The sequence below is a fragment of the Littorina saxatilis genome, linkage group LG2 (genome assembly GCF_037325665.1).
Source record: "Littorina saxatilis isolate snail1 linkage group LG2, US_GU_Lsax_2.0, whole genome shotgun sequence".
Taxonomy (NCBI): domain Eukaryota; kingdom Metazoa; phylum Mollusca; class Gastropoda; order Littorinimorpha; family Littorinidae; genus Littorina; species Littorina saxatilis.
Genome location: NC_090246.1, coordinates 42,323,180 through 42,343,940, shown reverse-complemented (window position 1 = coordinate 42,343,940; position 20,761 = coordinate 42,323,180). Strand labels below are relative to the sequence as shown.

Sequence of the window (20,761 nt, the reverse complement as noted above, 5' to 3'; positions counted from 1 at the left end):
AAAATATAAAAATAAAAATTTTTTTTTAGGGGGGGATTTTATTTAATAAACTGATTGACTGTTTTATATTTTATATAACATAGATATATATAATGAATGAGCTGTTATTGATATTATAAGATCGTAAAATAAGGCATCTCCGTTTGCAAGCCCTAATATCTCATTAAAAAAAAGAGCTGATTCCCAGGGGGGAAAAAAAACAAACATTGAACGGGCGAGTTACAAGTGGATGAGGTGAGTCACTTCGTCAATAGACAAAGCAGAGTCCAAACAACGATGGCGGATAACTGAATCAAGCTGTTGTCTGATTAGAGGGTGTCCTGATGGGCTTGCACGTGTGTCTGCTTTCCACACCCTATAGCTGGGCAGAACTCAGCGCTTCTAACGCTTCTGTGCCTTTCAGTAGCTCATCTACTGACTTCGTCCATTCGAACGACAATTCGAAGTGATAAAAAGACACGCTTCAAGTGCTGCTGGCAATGACATTAAGTACTCTAAAAGGGGAAGATATGCTTTGAGTCAGCTGTCAAAATTATTTTTTTTTGTAACCCTAAACTTTTGGGGTACTGTACGAGAAAACAAAACCGAGGCCAGTCACAGGCCGTCATGCTGTGATGACTATTTTGTTCGTACAATGTGACCACAGGCGCTTGCTTTGGTCACTTTTAAGTTGGGCTTTCAAGCGCGCGAGTCAGTGTGTGTGTGTGTGTGTGTGTGTGTGTGTGTGTGTGTGTGTGTGTGTGTTTGTGTGTGTTTGTGTGTGTGTGTGTCCATATTTGTCTATGAAACTATGTATTTTAATGTATGCTGTGAGATTTTACGTGTATGGGTGCATGTGTGTCTGCATTCGTGATTGATTGTCAAAATATGTGCGATTTTCAGAGGCCTGCCATCTTTAGTTTAGTGTTCTGCCCACTGCATAAACTGCAATACTCTCCGGGCATCGATGAGACAATAGGTTAACACAGTTTACATATAATTATATTATCTGACCACAAGACTTCTAAAGAACATCTCCTCCTGTCATTTGTTCGGCAAACCTCATCCTTATTATCTATTTATATAGCTATTCTGATGAACACGTGGGGGAATTCGGGGGCTGTGATTGGATGGTCTCTTCCGATCATCAAAGCATAATGCTTCGGAAGTCGGCCATTTTTCTCAATATCCAAAAGCATATTGTCAATAACAAAGACGCATGGTTCCGGTTTACCCATCTGTACCACGCGGCGATGTTTCTATCGACAACAGCATACACTGACAACTTGAAATTCTTCTCGGGAATGTTTTTCAGCTTTACAAATTAATGTCGATAGCATACCCTTTTCTGCTAACTTCCCGATGAAACAGGACTAAACCAATTATGTTCTGTCCCTAAACACCACAAAATGCCCAAAGTCGAAAGATGTAGTACAAACAGGAGAGTAAAACGGAACAGCCGTTTTTGTGTGCCTGTGTGAGCTCAGTTGCCGACTAACACAAACTAAGTTTCGCATTCGGCTTTTCTTATCTTGTAACTCCACACTAAATACCCCACTTCCCCCCTGAAGTATTGATGTACAACCCATGGCACTAACATTCATGTAGTCGTTTATAACTTAGGTTGAAAAGTTCGCTTCATGACGAGACAAGTATAAATGCCATTCACCCAAACTGAAAACTTCTTGCCGTCTGCTCGCGTTGTACGGATTAGCTGTTCTCTTCTCCTCCCCTTGTTGCATCCAAGTTCTTCAGTTGTTTCTAGTTTTCCGTTGATGTTGTGTTTTGGTCTTCTTCATAAGTAGTCTTGTTCAAAATGAAACAAACTCAAACTTCTTTTTGTTGTATACGAATAAACTAATAAAAAGCTGTTTTACAGCTGTGTTGTCAAATCGAGTTTTTTTCCAAGGTCAGTGTGGCGCCTGCGCAAAACTAATGCGCATAAGAAACGGCGTCTGCTATCAAAACCTGAGATCAACGCATCGACTCAAAAACTGTCATTTTGTAAGTTTGGAACAACAAATCAAGGTCAGAACAGCTATATAATCGCTATTGTGTTTTCAGCGTAGCAATAGGGTCCGATATTTAGACTCGAACAAGTATAATGCGACGAGTCGCGACTCGTCTTCGACTCGTCGCATTATACTTGTCTCGTCTAAATATCGGACCCTATTGCTACGCTGAAAACACAATAGCTGGTACTGTTTTTGCCGGTAGCTGCCATAACGTGGTTCCATGAACAGTCACGATTTAGTTGTCGGCATCTCAGAGCGTCTCACTATTCACAGGAGCTGAACGTGCTCACCTACTTCCATCTAATTCCCCCACACCGTCAATTTCCATGTTTCTTGGAAGGCCTTCATCTCATATTCCTCGCTGCAGAAACTTTGCAGTGCAAATCTGTGACGACTATTAGCTTGTGATAACATGAAAAGAAAGGCTGACATCAAAAGCTGTTTAAAATGGGGCACGCCTATATTGAGTCACTGCGTGTATGCACATTACGCATTCGTTTATAAATTCTGAACCCACGGCGCGGATGAGTGCCATACGGCGGTATGTGAATGAAGGGTGGGGTGGTCTACTGCTTGAGTATAACCTTCAACAAAGCTCTAAATAGAAATATGTATTTTAACAAGGCAGGGAAGAAGAACAGTTATAGTAGTCGACTGAATCAATCGGCATGATGTCACAGTACGACGAAGCAACACTGACAGGGCTGAATTTAGAATAGAAAAAAGGCACGCTTGCAATTAAACAACAACGTAGGTCGTCAAACAGCCCCACCCAATTTTCCTAGTCTTATACTTATTCAGTGAATGGTTCTCATCCACTGACTGTTGCCCTATCCTACCCTCCTGTTCCGGGCCTGACTTGCAATGCTACCTACATCCAGCTTAGAACAACAATGCAAATATCACACGCACATATTAATCCTGGAATAGATCAATCGCTCGCCGCTGCTACACACCTGCATCACTGAGATCACGGTCGGGATTATATACGTATTAAGTTGCAATATCTTGTCCCACCCTAACACACCTTGATCCCTGAAAGGCACACCCCTTCTCAGATCTGGCCAGGCTTTTGCATCACATGGGATCCATCCACTTGGTCACATACCAAAGATAAACACCCTGACTGCTTACTGTGGTGAGCTGGAATATTTTTGATGAAATGATTTCTTAAACAGCCACTAATGGCTTGTATGGCATTAACTCATCAACAAATCCCCCCCCCCCACACACACACACACACAAAAACAGCCAAACACAACCACCAATCAAAACACAATAAAGCATCAACACAGTCATCCTGAATCTTATGTAAGCAACCCTTGGGTTTTAGTGGCAGTCTTACGACCCAAGTTATCAAATAAATGGAGAGCGTTTTACGTGTTTGAATGCAATCTAGAGTCTACGCCTTGCATAACGGGTTAAGTTTAGCGGATGTTGAATGTAAGATTATTATGTTGCTGATGTCGTCGGATTCGACGGAAATGATGAAGTGGCGGTACTCAACCTTTGTCTGTCTGTCTGTCTGTCTGTTTGCCTGCCTGCCTGCCTGCCTGCCTGCCTGCTTGCCTGCCTGGCCTGCCTGCCTGTCTTCATGTCCGTTTGTCTGTTTGTTTGTCTGTCTGCACGTCTGTCCCTCAATCTAGTTCTCCCTCCCCCCTCTCTCTCTCCCTGTGTTAGTGTGTGTGTGTGTTAGTGTGTTAGTGTGTGTGTGTGTGTGTTGAGGGGTGTGTGTGGATGGGGCCCTACAATTTACCATCGTGACATATCTGGCGCCACATCATAAACAAAACAGAAAATAACTTCGGTTTGTAAAAGTAAGTCAAAATGATACTAAACAGTCACGCATTTTAAATGTCAGTACCGTGTTCAGTCGACCGCAATAGATTCTAAAACGCACAACGATAAGCAGTTTCAACAATCGCCATTTGCCCCCGTTTATCACCTCGTCTTGAACCCCCTCCCCTCCCGTCCGACGCGTATATGTCGCTGTCACGTTCCTGTCACCGCTCCAGAGCTGTCCTCCTAACTGACTCGCAGCATTCACGGCAAACAGCCATTATAGAAACGTTAACGCGTGACATGGTGCAAGAGGCTTAAATATTCAAATGAGAAACATGTAACTGGTATTAATCTGGAGAGAAAAAAAAGACGAAAATCACGCACACAGAGATACAGAGAGACAGACGGACACACACACACACACTCATCACCCCCCCCCCCCTCCCACCTTACGCCGACTCCCTCTCTCTCCCCCCCCCCCCTCTCTCTCTCTCTCTCTCTCTCTCTCCTCTTCTTTTAGCGCCATACAAAATACAACAGCAGCCCCCATATTCTAGTTCATTTACCGAGAAAGACGCACAGACACAGGATTCTCCTAACACATGTAAATTAGACACGCGTATCTAATGACATCAGGTCGTGGACTGTTTTGCCCCCGGAATTAGCAATGAGTAACGCTAAAATGAGCCTGTTTATTTCAACAATGCTACCCCACCCACAATTTGGAATGTGGCGCGAAATTGCTGAAATCTGTGTGGAATAACAAGTATAGCATAGTGTCACGATCTTTGCTGGCCTAATCTATATATATGTGCAAGTGAAAAAAGGTGGTGTTTGCCTCACCTTCATCATGCAAAATAATATCGAGACAAAAATGAATTTAAAAACTGACTACAATTTGTTTTCAGTATATTCTACAAACACAAAACATATCACCAAACAGATGAATCAATGCAGAAATCGTTGTTCAGCAAAGTCTGTTTCTGTCTATGTGCCCAATGCACAGTTACTCCCACATCAAGCCATCGCAATGAACAACACACTCACAGTCAGACGTGACAGCTGTATGTACATGTATGTGTCAACAATCCAGCGACCGAAATGAGGTGTATAATATCCGCACCTTTGCATCAAGAGCCAACTGATTCTGTGCAATGTTATATGCAACGTGAGTGGGTCATGAGAGCAGTAGGAGTCATTAAGGTGTGTGTGTGTGTGTGTGTGTGTGTGTGTGTGTGTGTGCGTGTGTGTGCGTGTGTGTGTGTCTGTGTGTGCGTGTGTGTGCGTGTGTGTCTGTGTGTGTGAGTGTGCGTGTGTGTCTGGGCGGGTTGGTGTGTGTGTGTGTGTGTGTGTGTGTGCGTGTGCGTGTGTGTCTGGGTGGGTTGGTGTGTGTATGTGTGTGCGTGTGTGTCTGGGTGGGTTGGTGTGTGTATGTGTGTGCGTGTGTGTGGGGGGTGTATGTGTGTGTGTATGTGTGTGCGTGCCTGTGTGTGTATGTGCGTGCGTGCGTGCGTGCGTATGGGTGGATGGGTGGGTGTGTGTGGGTGTGTGGGGGGTGAGGGGTTGGTGGGTGGAAGTGTGTGTGTGTGTCTGTGTGCGTGTGTGTGTCTGTGTGCGTGTGTGTGTGTGCGTGTGTGTCTGTGTGCGTGTGTCTATGTGTGTGTGTGTGTGCGTGCGCGTGATTTTAAAATAGCCGAACTGTCCGCTTGATTCTCAAAACTATTTCACAAAAATGCTGTAAATGTTAATAGGCGTAACTGAAACAATTATTCCCATTCCCAGAAAGGAAGATAACATTCTAACTTTCCTTTTGTTTGGTTGAATTGGGTTGACTGGAATTTAAAAATGATTACGTCTTGACGAAGTTAATCCCTTGGCAACAGTGTTTCCCCTCATTGGCGAGGGCTGATTGTTAAAAGCAACAACTGCTTATAACCTTTGTTAACATTATCTACTTATCTTAGGCCTAAACAAAAATAGGTGTGGTTACGGTAACCCGACCTACCCTATTTTTAGGGGCCGACCCTATAACTTTTTATTACATTTGTAAAAAACAAAAACACCAAGAAAACGAGTGCAGAAAACGCAATGAAAGCGAAAGCGCCCGAGTCGCACACTTATTTCCCTGTCAAGTAGGTTTAATTTGTACACATTAGAAAAAAAAAGTTAAAAAAAAAAAGTGATTGCCTACCTTCCTACCCTATTTTTTGGGGGCTATGTTACCGTAACCACACCTATTTTTTGTGTGTGTGCCTTATCTGTCTCAGGGACAGACAAAAACATACACGTAGAACAGTTTAGGTTGACACATCAGACAGACAGACTGTTTTAGTTTTATCGCATTTTAAAGAGAGACAGATACGGAGATGCAGACAAAACGAACAGACAGAACGACAGACAGACAGACATGCATACTGACTGAATTCCAACTTTTGCAATACATGCCTAGAATGTTGTCAACCACCTTTCTTGTATGTGTCTTCTCTCGCCTTACGGTTCAGTCTGATGTCAGAACGTAACCTCGGGCATTGCAACACGTACGGCTACGTAGGAAAACAATCTTTGTCAGCAGCACCTCACTGTCATAGTATAGTGTTTGTTGCGTGCTACTGCTGACATCATCTTGTCCCCCGCCCATGCGTCATTGTCTATACTTAATGTTTTATTCATCAAGTCAGTCGTGAGAGTGATACTGTAAGGATTTCACAATAAGTTATCCGTGGAATGCGAGGGGATCAGTGCAAAGAGTTACGTTACGCGACTGTTTGTGGGTCTAGATTATTGTATCTAGCAGGCAAGTCAATGAGAGACGGCGGTAAATAATGAGGTTTCGATGTTTAAAGTCAGCAGTGTCAGTTCTATTTACAAATAAGCATAAAAGATGGACACAGGAAAGAAAAGAGAAGATAGGGAGTGATTGGTGGGTGATGGTGGTAGTTCGGGGATGGAGGTTTTATTAATTCACCTGATTCTGTTTCAACTGGACTGTTTCAGATTCGTGTCCTGTATATTTATACTTCAGTCCAAGAGCTAACATCGATTGGAATAAACCCTAAGGGCGCCGAGAAACTCATACTGTTCACCCCTTGCTCTTCACTGATCTCAGGAAGTGTGTGGTTTTGAGCTGCCCTCAGGAACGAGTAGACCTAACGGTTTTGTTGTGGTATGTCCGTGGGCCCCTTTAGGAACTGCCGCCGTTGAAGATTATGGTCCGTTCATGGTACCCTATAGCTAAGCAAACCATGTCATGGTTCATTGGATTGTTTGCTCCTTTATATGACAACTAAATATATTTCAACAGTTATTCGGAGTCTGCGTCCGTCATTGGTAGTGTTTTACAACAGGAACTAGATTGAAAACGTCTAGTTCTTCTTCTACGACAGGGAATGGAACAGTGACAAAATCGTATCGGCGATAATTGCATTGACGCTGTCGAAAGACGCAACTATGCATGGACAGTTTCTCTCCGTCGACGTCGGTCCCTTGCTGATGTATCACATGTTGCTCCGTTTGTTAAAATATACTGTGTACAAATCATCTTAAACTGATTAACAGTAACTACGTTGGGACACTTATTCAACTTAAATATTTTGCAAAATCGAGGGCGGTGTTTGATGATTTTAACGTGGCAAGACTAAATTTTAAAAAATATCGCAGGGGAAGCTCGTGCCCCCCTCCAAGATTCTTGCGCGCTACGCTGGAGAGCTGAGCATCATCCACCCTCTACAGCACAAAGAAGTATCCACAGGTGTAGAAACGGAATAATTGTTTGTGTTGACACTCAAACAGGGCTTTGGCTGTGCGCTATTCAGACCCAAGTCACAGTTACTGAATGGCCAAGATCAGTGTCCACTAAACACGAGACAAGGAAACCGGCAGACTAAATTGCCACCCGTCTTCCCCGCCTACCCCGCCATAAATTCCACTCAATGACAGGGCATGGACACCCGCCTCACAATTCATAAGTCCCCGTTTGGCCCAAACACAACGTGCGATATATATCTTGAGATGTGTACCTTGTTGTGGAAGGCAGTAGTGTGTGGTACTGTACATGTTAACTGCTTTGATGGTGGATTCGTCTACAAGCAGGGCTTGTTCATTCACTTGACTTGTAAACAAACGCAAACCAATACTGCCTATGCCACCGCTGGACACAGCAGGACTCGCAACCCATATAAGTTATGCTACTTCGTTTTTTCGTTTGTTTGTTTGTTTGCTTGATGATTTATATGTTAAAACACCGAAGTATTGTGGCCTTTGATTCGTAAGAAATGCCTAAAATATTCTTGGCGTTCAAGTTTGTCAGAGAAGTGGTGACGGAAAGCTTAGGTAAACCATAATTATATCTATTTACTAGATGATTACCCGCTTCGCCGGGTACCGGCTTCGCCGGGAAGAAGTAGAGCCGAATACCAGGCTGCGCACGAAGGAAAGGAGATAAACGCGCATAACACTGGAGACCTTCTAAAAATAGTAACGTGCAGTGACCTTCTAAAAATAGTAACGTAGTTACGGGAATATGGATTGACGCCACACGGAGGAAGGGAGATAATCGCGGCTGAAAACACTGGAGAAGATAAGGAAGAGTTACTGGTAGTGGATCCCGACAACAACAACAAAAAAATCGGTTCAGCGCGCACAGCGCTGCGCGCTGAGAGCACGTGTTGAAATATCTCATCGATGAGGTTGTGTCCGGGGTGTAGCTGAATACGGTGTCCAAATTTGAAAAAGATCCACCGAGAACTTTGGCCGTGCATCGCGAACAGACAGACAGACAGACAGACAGACACTAGTCGTATATATATATAGATATCTATGGGTAAACGGAGTGCTCTTGATCTAGCCTACAAAATAAACCATTAGTTGTATATCTGCGTATGCATGTGTTTGGTTTGGTCACAGCAGACAGACTTTTCACATACCTGTACCGTGTGACACTGACAATAACAAATAACACCTGAATTGTATTTTTATAAAATACTGAGAAACAGAGAATCCCGCATTTGCAACATAACAAAGGACACAGCAACTCAACCCTCCAGCCAGGAAATCCTCCCTAATACAACTCATGCCGCGCAGTTATATGTACGATACATGTGTTATGAATACATTCGCCAAGCAAACAACAGAGGAACTCAGGTTTCGTATGCGATACGACCAGTGGAGGTCATCTGACGATGATGGTTTTTTCTTCCTGTTTGATATCACCAGTTCTCTTTACGAGATTGTTTGTGCTGCGGAAAAACGAAATACTTGTTGAGGCAGCTAGACTCTCGATTGTGGTCATTGGATTTCTTTGTTTGTTTGTTAACTTGCTTGTTTGTTTGTTTAGTTTTTTTGTTTTTCTTTTATTCCTCCTTGTTTTGTTTCGTATTGCTCATGTTCGCTCTGTGTATATATGTTTGTTTTGTTTCGTATCGCTCATGTTCGCTCTGTGTATATATGTTTGTTTTGTTTCGTATCAGTCGCTCATGTTCGCTGTGTATATATGTTTGTTTTGTTTCGTATCGCTCATGTTCGCTCTGTGTATATATGTTTGTTTTGTTTCGTATCGCTCATGTTCGCTCTGTGTATATATGTTTGTTTTGTTTCGTATCGCTCATGTTCGCTCTGTGTATATATGTTTGTTTTGTTTCGTATCGCTCATGTTCGCTCTGTGTATATATGTTTGTTTTGTTTCGTATCGCTTATGTTCGCTCTGTGTATATATGTTTGTTTTGTTTCCACCAACAAGTTGGCGGACTTCTGTTCTGTGGACCGCATACCTGTATAAGTATTATGTCTGGTGTTTTTGTGAGGATCTCAATTGGAGACTATTTCATATTTCATTGTCAGACGATGTTTTCGTCTTCTCGAACTCTTCCCTTTGTAAAACATTGTGGGCATGTTCATGTGATTTTGAGAAGGAAGAAGGATTTGTGGGTTTTTTCACGCTGCTGTTGATTTTCTTCTTGTTCGAAAACTGAGTGTGGAGAATCCCCAAAACAAATTTCAGCAATGACCTAAAAGACCCGAAGTACGTCTATATAAGACGCGCATAAATTCCAAGCTAGCATTCAGTTCTTGCTTGTCAAAGCGGTGGCATCTGGGACCCTAAACGTCTATCTCAATGTAGCGAAACCACGCCCACACCTTTTGACTATCACCTCACTTTATCAGCAGAGGTGAATGGCGGGGCACCCCATGACATTCTTCGTTCCACTTGACAGAAATAGCAAAATCTCACTGTTGCCCATGATTAAAGCTGGCATTCAGACAGCGGGTGTGTGTGTATGTGTGTGTGTGTGTGTGTGTGTGTGTGTGTGTCACAGTGTGTGTGTGTACGAGAGAGTAGACCAGCCTGCTCGGCCCTTGTTCGATCAGTCGAACCGTTTTCAAACTAAACTTTTAAAGGGATTCAGCGCCTATAATAGCATAATAATCATGTTTAAAGTTATCCTTTGATTAATATTTGTTCAAACTGGCTGTCTACAAACTAATTAAAATATGGTACATGTAATGTAATATGATATATAATATCAGTTGACAGTACACTGAGTTCGGGTCAGTTGCAATATGCGAGCTTGTTAATATAATAACGTATGTGTTTTATGTGTTTCTGTCTTTTTGAATGTCCCAATAGTTCGTATTACAATGTGTATTTTATTATTTTTGACAGGAAGGTTAGATGTGTCTATGACAATTTTTTATTTTGAATGTACTCGTCTTAATGTACAATTAAGTGTTGTTATTGCTATTGTTATTTTTGTTATTGGAATAAGATCATCTGTATACTAAACTTTAGCGACAGCGCATCTGATACACAAACGGCGAGACACAAGTTAATACACGCTAGACGGTAATTCAGACGTCCTACAGGTGTGGAGTCAGTACTAAACGTTCAGTCAGAAATCTGAAGTTACGTGAAAATGTCCTGTCTTAACTTACTGCTTGACGCATGAGAATTATATTTGCGATGCAATAAGACGTAGAAGTACATTTTATATGGAAGAATTGCTCATTAAGCAGTCGACTGAAGCAGACAAAAACGTGTTCAATAACGACAGCATAACACGAACACACGTTTACAAAAGCCACAATTTATTCTGTTTATTCTGCCAATCGATATTATTCATGACAGAAAGTGATATCAATTTTATTTCATACATAACAACAATAACATGGTATGTTGGGGAAAGCTAAAATAAAACGACTGAATTAGTTATTCGGAAGATTGAAGAACCAAATCACTAGCTGTGTAGTGGTGTCGTGCTGCTTTCAATGATCACCCAGCAGAGGTCGAGCAGTTATTTTACACAACCACCGTTTGCACTCAAGTACATAATCCTCTCAGGCGCTTAAGTTGCGACGACGCATCGAGAAGTGGAACAGATTGCGAAATAATCCCGTTCAGATCAACAAGTACAAGACAATGAGACACGCCTTTGTAAACTATTCTTCGACAGCCAGCTGTCCTTCGGGCAGTTAACCGCTATGAGTTGCAGTATGTTGTGTGTTCATGAAGGTATGTGGCGTATACATACTGTAATTAAGTCAAAACAATCCTGCACAAAGTCGTTTTTTATTCGTTTTCGTGTGATCGTCGAACAATGTCATTGATCTCGAATGCGCGCGATATTGGCTTAGCTGCACAAAAATCGATCATTAAAATCCAAAAGTGCATGATGGATCGATTATTCAAAGTTGAGCTGAGCCTGATCAAGCCGAGAAAGAATGTCCTAACTGCAGAATGTGTCCATGGCAGTAATTAAGGCACCACAGACTGCCTACAATAAGGGCAATGGCGATATCATTCTCTGTCTGTTTGTCTGTCTGTCCGCCTGTCTGTCTTAGCACCTGTCAGTCTGTTGTGCGACATGCATGCTCATCTTGCACACATTGAAAACAGTGTACGTGATGATTAAAGTGGTGGTACTCAACCTCTGCCTGCCTGCCTGCCTGCCTACCTGTCTCTGCCAGCATGTCTGTCTGCCTGTCTGTCTGTCTGTCTGTCTCTGTCTCTCTCTGTCTCTGTCTCTCTCTCTCTCTCTCTCTCTCACTCCCCCTCTATCTCTTTCTCTTTGTGTCAGACATCAGATTTTTTTCTCTCTCTCTCTCTCTTGTTGGCTTGTTTGATTGTTTGTTTGTTTGTTTGTTTGTTTGTTTGTTTGCTTGTTTGCTTGTTTGTGTGTTTGTTTGTTTGTTTGCGTGTTTATTTCTTTGTTTGGTTTTCGTTCAAGACGAGTCACGCCTTCACGTGTTACAGTCTCAGTATGCACGCTTAAAAATGTCTGACGGACAAAATGGAAGAGAACAGATTCACATAAAATACTGTTTTCTGGCGACCCGTGAGATAGAAAACAATGAAAATTCGGCTTGACAAGCAAGGTGGGCTTATTCGGTTCTGCAGTAAAACAACATCACCGTTTTACTGCAGCATTCTTGATTTCAATTTTACTGCAGTAAAACTGTTTTACTGCAGAAAAAAACCGTTGCTCTCGCGAAAGATGACATTATGCAGAAATGCTGCAGAAAAGACAGTTTTTCTCCAGCATTTCGGTTTTTCTCCAGAATAACTGAATAATGTCATAATCCGCCAAGAGCCAGTACAAAATGCTGCAGAAAAAATAAAAGCAGGTTTTCTGCAGTAAAACAACAGCACCGTTTTACTGAAGCATTCTTGATTTCAATTTTACTGCAGTAAAATGTTTTGCTGCAGAAAAAAACGCTGCTTCGGCGAAAGATGACATTATGCAGAAATGCTGAAGCAAAGACAGTTTTTCTCCAGCATTTTGGTTTTTCTGCAGAATAACTGAATAATGTCATAATCCGCCAAGGATAAATCTGTCAATGCGGAGTGGCAGTCCGCTATTCAGCTGAAACGTACTGTTGTGTCATTTCGTTGTTTTGTTAACTTGCTAAACCAGTACTTCAGAATGAAAACACACAAAAACAAACAAAAAACAAACACGGAAACTAACGCTGAGACGTAGACAATATCGTAAGAACAATATTTATCCGTGCCAGCGAGAAGCTTGAATGCATGTATCACAACTGTCATCAATTAATATCAGCACAACTGAAAAGAAAAAAAACCCAGAACTTGATAAGCAACAGCAAACAAATTAAATAAAAACCGACCGACCGACCGACCGATAGATAGACTGAAGAACATGTAATGAGCAAAATCGTGGATAAATGGATGGATGATTAGATGGATGGGTGGATGGATTCATGACATGCAGGTAGGAGTGCGGGCAGGCGACACTGGCACAGAGACAGAAAAACAGACAGAAACATGGACAGAAAATCTGATAAATAAATAAGCATTGCAATGTTAAAAAATCAACTCACCTCCGCCTGAGTCAAAATCGAAAGTGGAGCAGTCCTTGATAACTTTGGAACAGTTTTGCCAGAGACCTTTGTTTGTATTATCACTTCCAATCCAAACAGGAGTTCCAAATCCAACCACGAAGCCAGCAAAAGCCAAAGGAAACAGAACCAAACAGATCACGTACAAAGTCGTTCGCCCTGCCATACTGAACAGGATTGATAAATATGGCTGAAGCGAGTCAGTGACGACAGTTGTTTACTACTTTAAAATTTTCGGCAGGTCGTCGAGTTTCTTCGAAAGTTTCTCACTTTTGTAATCCAAACTTTGAAACTGTAGTTTCAAAATCCCCTTCGTGAACTTCCCAAAGTTTCCATTTTCGTCCGCATGTGCGAAAGGGGACCTGTCGTCTGTTTCGTTGATCCTGGGTCTCGGCTCGATTCTTTCCCCTTGTGGCCACGGCAGCGCACGCAATACAGTAGTGGGTGAAGCGCTGTGAAAAAGGGCTGCCGGTTAGGCGGGTACAGACCCCGATTGCAGAGCTACATAGCCTCGGGTATCTCCGGGTAGTTGTCCTGATTGTCAAGCATGGGTTGCGGCCCATGCATGGCAAACTATACAAGTTTTACTTCTGTGGCAAGCACTTGTTTGAATAGCTGGGTTGGGTAGCAGAGAGGCTCACAGTTTTCTTTTCAACGTGATTCTGCCACTGGTGACAAAGACTGGGTATGTATGAGCGAAGTCTACCTCGCCTTTCTCGTACACACCCTTTAGGGCTGACGGAGCTCTAAGGGTTGCCTCGAATCGTGACTGCTTGGAGTGGGCCCGACCTAAAACCAACGCATTTATATAGACATTCAGTTCATTATCAGAAGGCGCAGATAAAACGCAGCCTACTTCTGGTCGTCACTGAAAGGAAGAGAGGTTGTGAAAGAAATCGCATGTAATACTTCACACACACTACCGCTGATCTCTTTTGTGAACTGTACAGGTACGGGCCTTAAAAGGCTGACTTGCCCCCGACCCGGACTAAAAGGACAATCGCCCCCAGAGAACCTTTGCCCCTCATTTTAAGACAAATACCCGCCGGGCAATCGCCCCTCCGGATAACTGCTACCCATGTATATGTGTCCGTGTGTGTTCGTGAATTGTGTGTTTGTGTGTGTGTGTGTGTGAGATTAGATGGGGGACATTTTCAAGTCATAAGGGGTAATTGCAATGGGAAGCAATTGTCCAGGTGATAGTTGTCGGGGGGGGGGGGGGGGGGCAATTATTCGGGGGGCAAAACAGGAATGTGAGAACGAATAACAGACTGGTATTAGACTTTCGTCTTGCAATAACCTATCACGGCCTGCTTGTTCGTGTTTTTCTGTACACAAATTATATTTCTCCTTCTCCGCCTCCTTTTTCTCCTCCAAATCGTCATTTCATCGTCTTCCTAGTTATATTAGAGTGTTTGAATCATTGATTTTGCCGCCAAAGCATTTTACTTCTCACACTTTAAAGGTACTGAACTTGTCAAATCCAGGTGCACGGAGCCCCTGCGGCTTTTAGTCATACCTCAGACAGCTATCCGTTAGAAGAACTACCAAGTTTCATTGACTTGCACCCAAAAAGTCAAAAACTGCGATTTTTTTACGAATTAATTTCGTACTCGGACCCGGCTGGTCTTGGCCTATTTTTGGATCTAAATTTAGATCAGGTAGATCACCACATCATGCACAAAAAGACACGTCACTAGCAAAATATGTCAGACGTCATCATGAGTTTGTGTAAAACAAAATGGAGGCCGGAATCACTCAGTTGAATCGAACTCCGACCAAACACCACGTAACAAGAAATTCCTCCGAGGTAGGAAAAACACCCCCGTCAAAGGGAAATAACCTTCTCAGTTGGTGGCAGTGAGAATGGTTATTTCCCTTTGACCATTAATATGTGCCTCTATAAGTCCTTGTATAATTTTAATCCACCAATAACTCCCTAACCGTGTGTTTGACTGGTCCCAATTTTTGTAAGGACCGTCTCAGGAATGTATAGAACCTGTTCACCAAGTTTGGTGACGATCGGTCTGTTCATTCTTGAGATCTATATGCGAACACAAACACACAAACACATCGAGCGAAACCTATACACACCCCTATACCGGGGGTGTAATAACTAGGTTAATTTATGCACTCGCGTTAACAAGAAACTGTCGAGCTTCACAGATGTCGTCGTTGGGTAGTTTTGGGTTTGTTTTACTACCATAGGAGGATTTTTGAACTGTAAATGCACTCAGCTGCAACAAAAACGCAAAACGAAGGCTGTGAGCTGCACTGTGCCTTTAAACGTTGTGTGCGTGAAGGAGTTGCGTAAAATTAAACCAAACGTACATTAGGACGATGTCTTTTGAAACCACTGGTGGTTTATCTATAGGCTTAATGAAAGAATACTTGATCCTTTTACTACCCCGGCTGAGAAACAAGCTTCAATGCCGTTTACTCAAAAGAACGTCATAATAATGATGATAATGAACATACACTTGGCCAAAAATTATTGCAACAAATTTCAAACCCAAAGTAAGGGTACCCTCAAACTCGACAAGACAAAAACGGAAGGGCCGATTTAAAAATCGGAAAAAAATCACGATAGGCATAACTTTGCAACTTTGACATACGAGAAGAAAATCAAACCAATTATCTACCTTGAACAGATTGCTTTGTAAAAAAAAAAGTAAATTTTAAGGGGCTTATTGTCCGTCAGGTCTTAATTGCCTATATTGGACATGAATTGGTTTAAACGATTCGAGTTTTTACGCCCTCACGGCTTTTGATGTATGCGTGTTTAGGTGGTATCAGCCATCTTCACTTATGGTAGAATGACCAAGATCTTTAACGTGCCATTGTGGTGACACGGGGGTGGGAGATGGATACCGTCTCTGGGTCTGCACATAAAGTTGACCCGGTGTAGGATCCGGTCCGGTCCCCCCTCTGAAGTGGCAAAAACTGCTCTATATTGGTCCCCCCTTAGACATCCAGCCTCGTTTTCGACTGGTCCCCCTGGGCGATTTTGGTCCCCCCCTCGCATCCAAAATAGGCCCCCTCTCGAACTGGTCCCCCTCTTTTCTAACCAATGTAGAGCTATGTCAGTATTTATTTTAACTTTATTGTTATAGTGTGTGTCAACTCAGTAGAAAACGTGACTCTGGATCTCTCTCACTCTCTCTCTCGCCCCCCACACTTTCTCTCCTCTCCCCATCTCTCAAACACACACACACACACATTATGCACGCACGCACGCACGCACGTGTGCACACTCACACACACACATTATGCACGCACGCACGCACGCGTGCACACTCACTCACGCACGCACGCACGCAAACACACACACACACACACCTCTTTCGTTATATGTATAATTATTTTCATTTTTGTACAGAGATGTTATTCAAGATGATCTTGAACTGGGTGAAGGTTACAGTGTCAAATCTAAACTTTTAAAAGTGATTTAACTTCGTAGATTTGCCGTTCTATGTAGCCTATACTTTTGTTTTTTATTTTCTCTTTTCTTTTTTTTTGTGGAATGAGAAAACGGTCGCCACGCTTCTTGACACGTCACGTGACTCGTGTCAAACATGCCTATAATTATAAGTACACGACAATTCATTCCGTCAGCCAGTCTTCGTTTTTCATTGGCTATCATCATGGACGACACTCTGTATGACAACGTGTTGAACTATTTAAAAAAATGGCACTTACCCTCTGACCGCGAAAGGGGACCAAAATCGCCCAGGGGGACCAGTCGAAAACGAGGCTGGATGTCTAAGGGGGGACCATTATAGAGCAGTTTTTGCCACGAATTGGTCCCCCGGGGGACTACTTCAGAGGGGGGACCGGACCGGATCCTACACCGGCCGTGTCCGTCCCGGCCCGGATTCGAACCAGCGACCTTTCTACCACCTGAGCTACCCGGGCCCCAAATTGCTTTGTTTTGCTACCTTGCGTTTTATGCGTTCTATGCTATTCTTACTGCCGCAGGTGTCGATCACAAGAACGGTCAAAAACGGGACATTTTGCGTCTATTTGTATGGGTATCATGTCAAAAAGCGCTATATTTTAGCAATTATATGGTGGATTGCTTTGCAATTTTCAGAATATTTTACCAACATACTAGAAATACTTCGTGCGAAATTGTGGATCGTTACTGTTGTCAATTGAGATGTGACGCAATGTTTCGGAAAATGTTGTCAAACTCGTCATAGGATTGTCTACTTGTGTCAAAAAAATTTCATGACTTTGCAGATCTACAGATAAATGATTGATACAGATTCTGTCAAACTTTCATTTGCGTGTAGCCGCTGGCGTTAATTTGCTAGTCATGCAAACACATGAAATATTCTGAAAGTTTCAAAGCAATCCACCAAGTCATTGCTAAAGTGCAGTCTTTTTTGTCATGATAACCCTAAAAAATGACGCAAAAAGTCCCGTTTTTGACCGCTCTTGCGATCGACACCTGCAACACTAGGAATAGCGTAGCTCTCGAAAAACGCAAGGTAGCAAAACAAAACAATCTGTTCAGGGTAGATAATTGGTTTGACTTTCATTTGGAATGTCAAAGTTGCAAAGGTTTTGCAATTGTGATTTTTTTGTCGATTTTTAATTCGGCCCTTCCGTTTTTGTCTTGACGATATTGAGGGTACCCTTACTCGAGCGGCGGTCACGTGATCCCTGTAAAAGAAATATGTTATCCAAAAGGTGATCCTGAAGGTTAGGTGGACGGCCTTAACTGGCATATAAAGTATTAATGAAATGACACGGGGATTAATGCTTTAATTTGGGTTTGAAATTTGTTGCAATAACTTTTTCGACAAGTTTAGTTAAAGACTTGCTGTCGCCACAGCTGTTGGAAAAAGGCAGGCCAGCTTTGCATGCAGCCAAAACCCCGCACGCAGGGTGCATGTCGGGGCCAAATCGATTCCTGATATCCCAAAAATCCAAGAACGTATAAACCGAAAGTATGCTAACTGCGTAGACTCGTGCTATGATTACTGGCGAGGAGATTAAATTGCATGAGAAAAAAAAAGTATAATGAAGTTGTACAAGTTGTATTATAACGTCAGCTTTGTGGTTATGTTATAACAGATAACCTATATCCCGTTCAGCTATCAGCATGACGTGACATATCCATGTCAAGCTAATTTGAAAGTCGTACGTATGTGATAGAATATGTTATATTCTTTTACATATTCAAAACTAAAAACTATACAATTGCATGGGCCTATTGAAATTGTACAAAACTACGTCTAAGCTTTATTTTCGCGCTATGCTTTCTGTGTATCAGTGGTAGGAAAATCACCATAGGAAAGACGTAAATGGTGAGAGAGAAAAAATAACCGTGGGAAGACTGATACAAGCTTAGTGAAACGCCTTGCAAACAGACCTCTCTCTCTCTCTCTCTCTCTCTCTCTCTCAGATATTTACGCGCTCATGCATTTTCTGAGCAACATAAACCCACAAACCTAGTTAGCTGTCAAATGGCCAACCCGTCATATCCTTCCTTCACTCGCCAGATGCAGTCGTCTTTTTGAAAGATTTCCAACACAGACAAAACTGCCATGCAGCAGCAGTGATCATTGAACAACACAGCTGTGGCCAAAAGCGATGTCTAAATGTGCACACAGCAAACAGTAAATGCGCAGTTCAACGGAAATTGGAATCAAGTCTTAATTCGCACAGTCAACACCGCAAAAAGGCAACTTTATACCCGAGCTCTCTGAAACAGTAGGGAGATTCAAAAGACAGCACGTTTCGTTTTGCAGCTCGTTTCGTTTGGTGAATGAGTCACCCCGCGAAACGGAACGTGAAACGAGACGGCATAGGCCGCAGACAAGATTTAGATGTATTCACGTTTCGTTTCGGAATGAAGGAAGGGCGATAAATCTTCAAGTGAAATTATCACGTCTGTCCTCGATCAGAATGGAAAAAAAACCCCAGGAGGTGGTCCAGAATCGGGCATACTTTGATTATTTTCAGTCCAAATAAATCACACAGACTTTGTTTATACAAAATCACATACGAAGCCAGAATAAAAATTCGATGCGATGACCTACTTCTGCTTCGCCATTTGCTTTCTCACCATGAAGTTGGATAAATGTACCAGGATCAGCACCCTTCAAAATATTTCAGTTCACAACAGTTGTCTACCTCCAATGAACACATTCTCAGCGCTGAAAGACTGTGAAAGGGTTGATGAATCTAGCAATGCATAAAATGGCCAACAAATAAAACTGTTAGTGTGCAAAAATACTCACAAAAGTTGACGAAATATTGTTCGTTTTTTGGGGGTGGAAAACGTGACTGCGTTTTGACGTTCCACGTTCCGTTTCAGTTGACCTTCACCTTTCCAGCGAGAGACCCCCGAAATGATGACGTTTACCACAACTTCAAAACGAAACGTCCCGACGTTTCGTTTATTAAATCTCCCTAGTGACACAGAAACACTGAATTTGTTCTTCGTGAGAGCTGCTGCTATGGCTCCGTATGCACACTGCATCAGTGCCGCGGCGAGGAACAACGTGCCGCTTCGTTAACTCACAAGAAAACAACGTACATATATATTTATTCCATGTATTATTATATAATTATGCAAACTATTGCACAATACAGGTTTCTCTGAACACTGAGTTAGGATTTATGATTTAAAGCCTGTCGATCGAAGACATCAAAATACTGAAGGGTGAACTCAAATATGTGTGCACTCGATACACACAAAGCACCTTAATACGTTCTTATACAAAAGATTACATTGTCAGGTTGGCTACGGAAACGTGTCACAAACAAGTGTCGTGCTCAGTCTTCAGATCCTTTAAATTAGTATCTCTACCTGCACAGTTCCAAAGTTAGGCGCCCTGTCACACACACACTGACACACGCCGAAAGTCGATCTCTTATACAAAATGTCCCCGGCCACAAACACGTACACTGAGACGAAGACCTCAGGCTGAATATCACTCAGCTGCAGCCATACTGAAACAGGTGTGGAGACTTTCGATCGGTGGCCGTTACCCTCACTCTCCCCCCATGTGTCCCGTGTGTTGTCCCGCTACAGTCTTCCGCCAGCAGACTCCAGGGCCCGTATGCTTATGGGGGAAGTTCGCGACAACTCCCGAAGTTTTGAGTGACATCGGAAGTACTTGCCTCACTTTCGTATGCATGGGCCGGAAAAAGGGTTTACCTCGAAGCAAAGCGAGGAAGTAACTCAGGGTATTTTGCGACTACTTCTAAAGTTTTGAGTGACATCGGAAGTACATCCTCACTTTCGCATGCATGGGACGAAAAAAGAGTTTACTTTGGAAGCTAACGAGGAAGTAAATGAGGGTAAATGTACTACAGCCAGACCCAGTAGTAAACACGCTACTTCCACAGTTTCTCAGTGCAAAAAGGCAGGGCTTTTCTTCAGTTTTTCATGTCAAACCGAGCTGACGCTCCCAAAGAGAGAAAATAGAGGGAAAAGTCGTATCTTCTGCATGCATTTCGTGCAAATTTCCCTGAATACAAACCTGAGTTCCCAGCGTTGACTTTTGTTTGTTCTGGGTCATTGGCCACCACTCTTTCATTCCCGCTTATACGAGGGGGTTACTGTGTTTCTATGAAAATGGGCGTCGTTGTGTGCATGTGTGAGTGTGTGTGTGTGT

General features: G+C 42.7%; 1 protein-coding gene across 1 annotated transcript in view; it reads right to left on the bottom strand.

Annotated features, from left to right (window-relative positions):
- Window positions 1-18,823, bottom strand: part of LOC138959036 (uncharacterized) — a 26,847-nt gene extending 8,024 nt beyond the window's left edge. Inside the window, exons 1-2 of the mRNA XM_070330399.1 lie at window positions 18,587-18,823; window positions 13,110-13,916 (exon numbers count right to left, since the gene is read on the bottom strand). Coding sequence (XP_070186500.1) covers window positions 13,110-13,293 — 184 coding nt within the window. The 5' untranslated portion in view covers window positions 13,294-13,916; window positions 18,587-18,823. The remainder of the gene's footprint in view (window positions 1-13,109; window positions 13,917-18,586) is intronic.
- Between the last annotated feature and the right edge of the window lie 1,938 nt (window positions 18,824-20,761).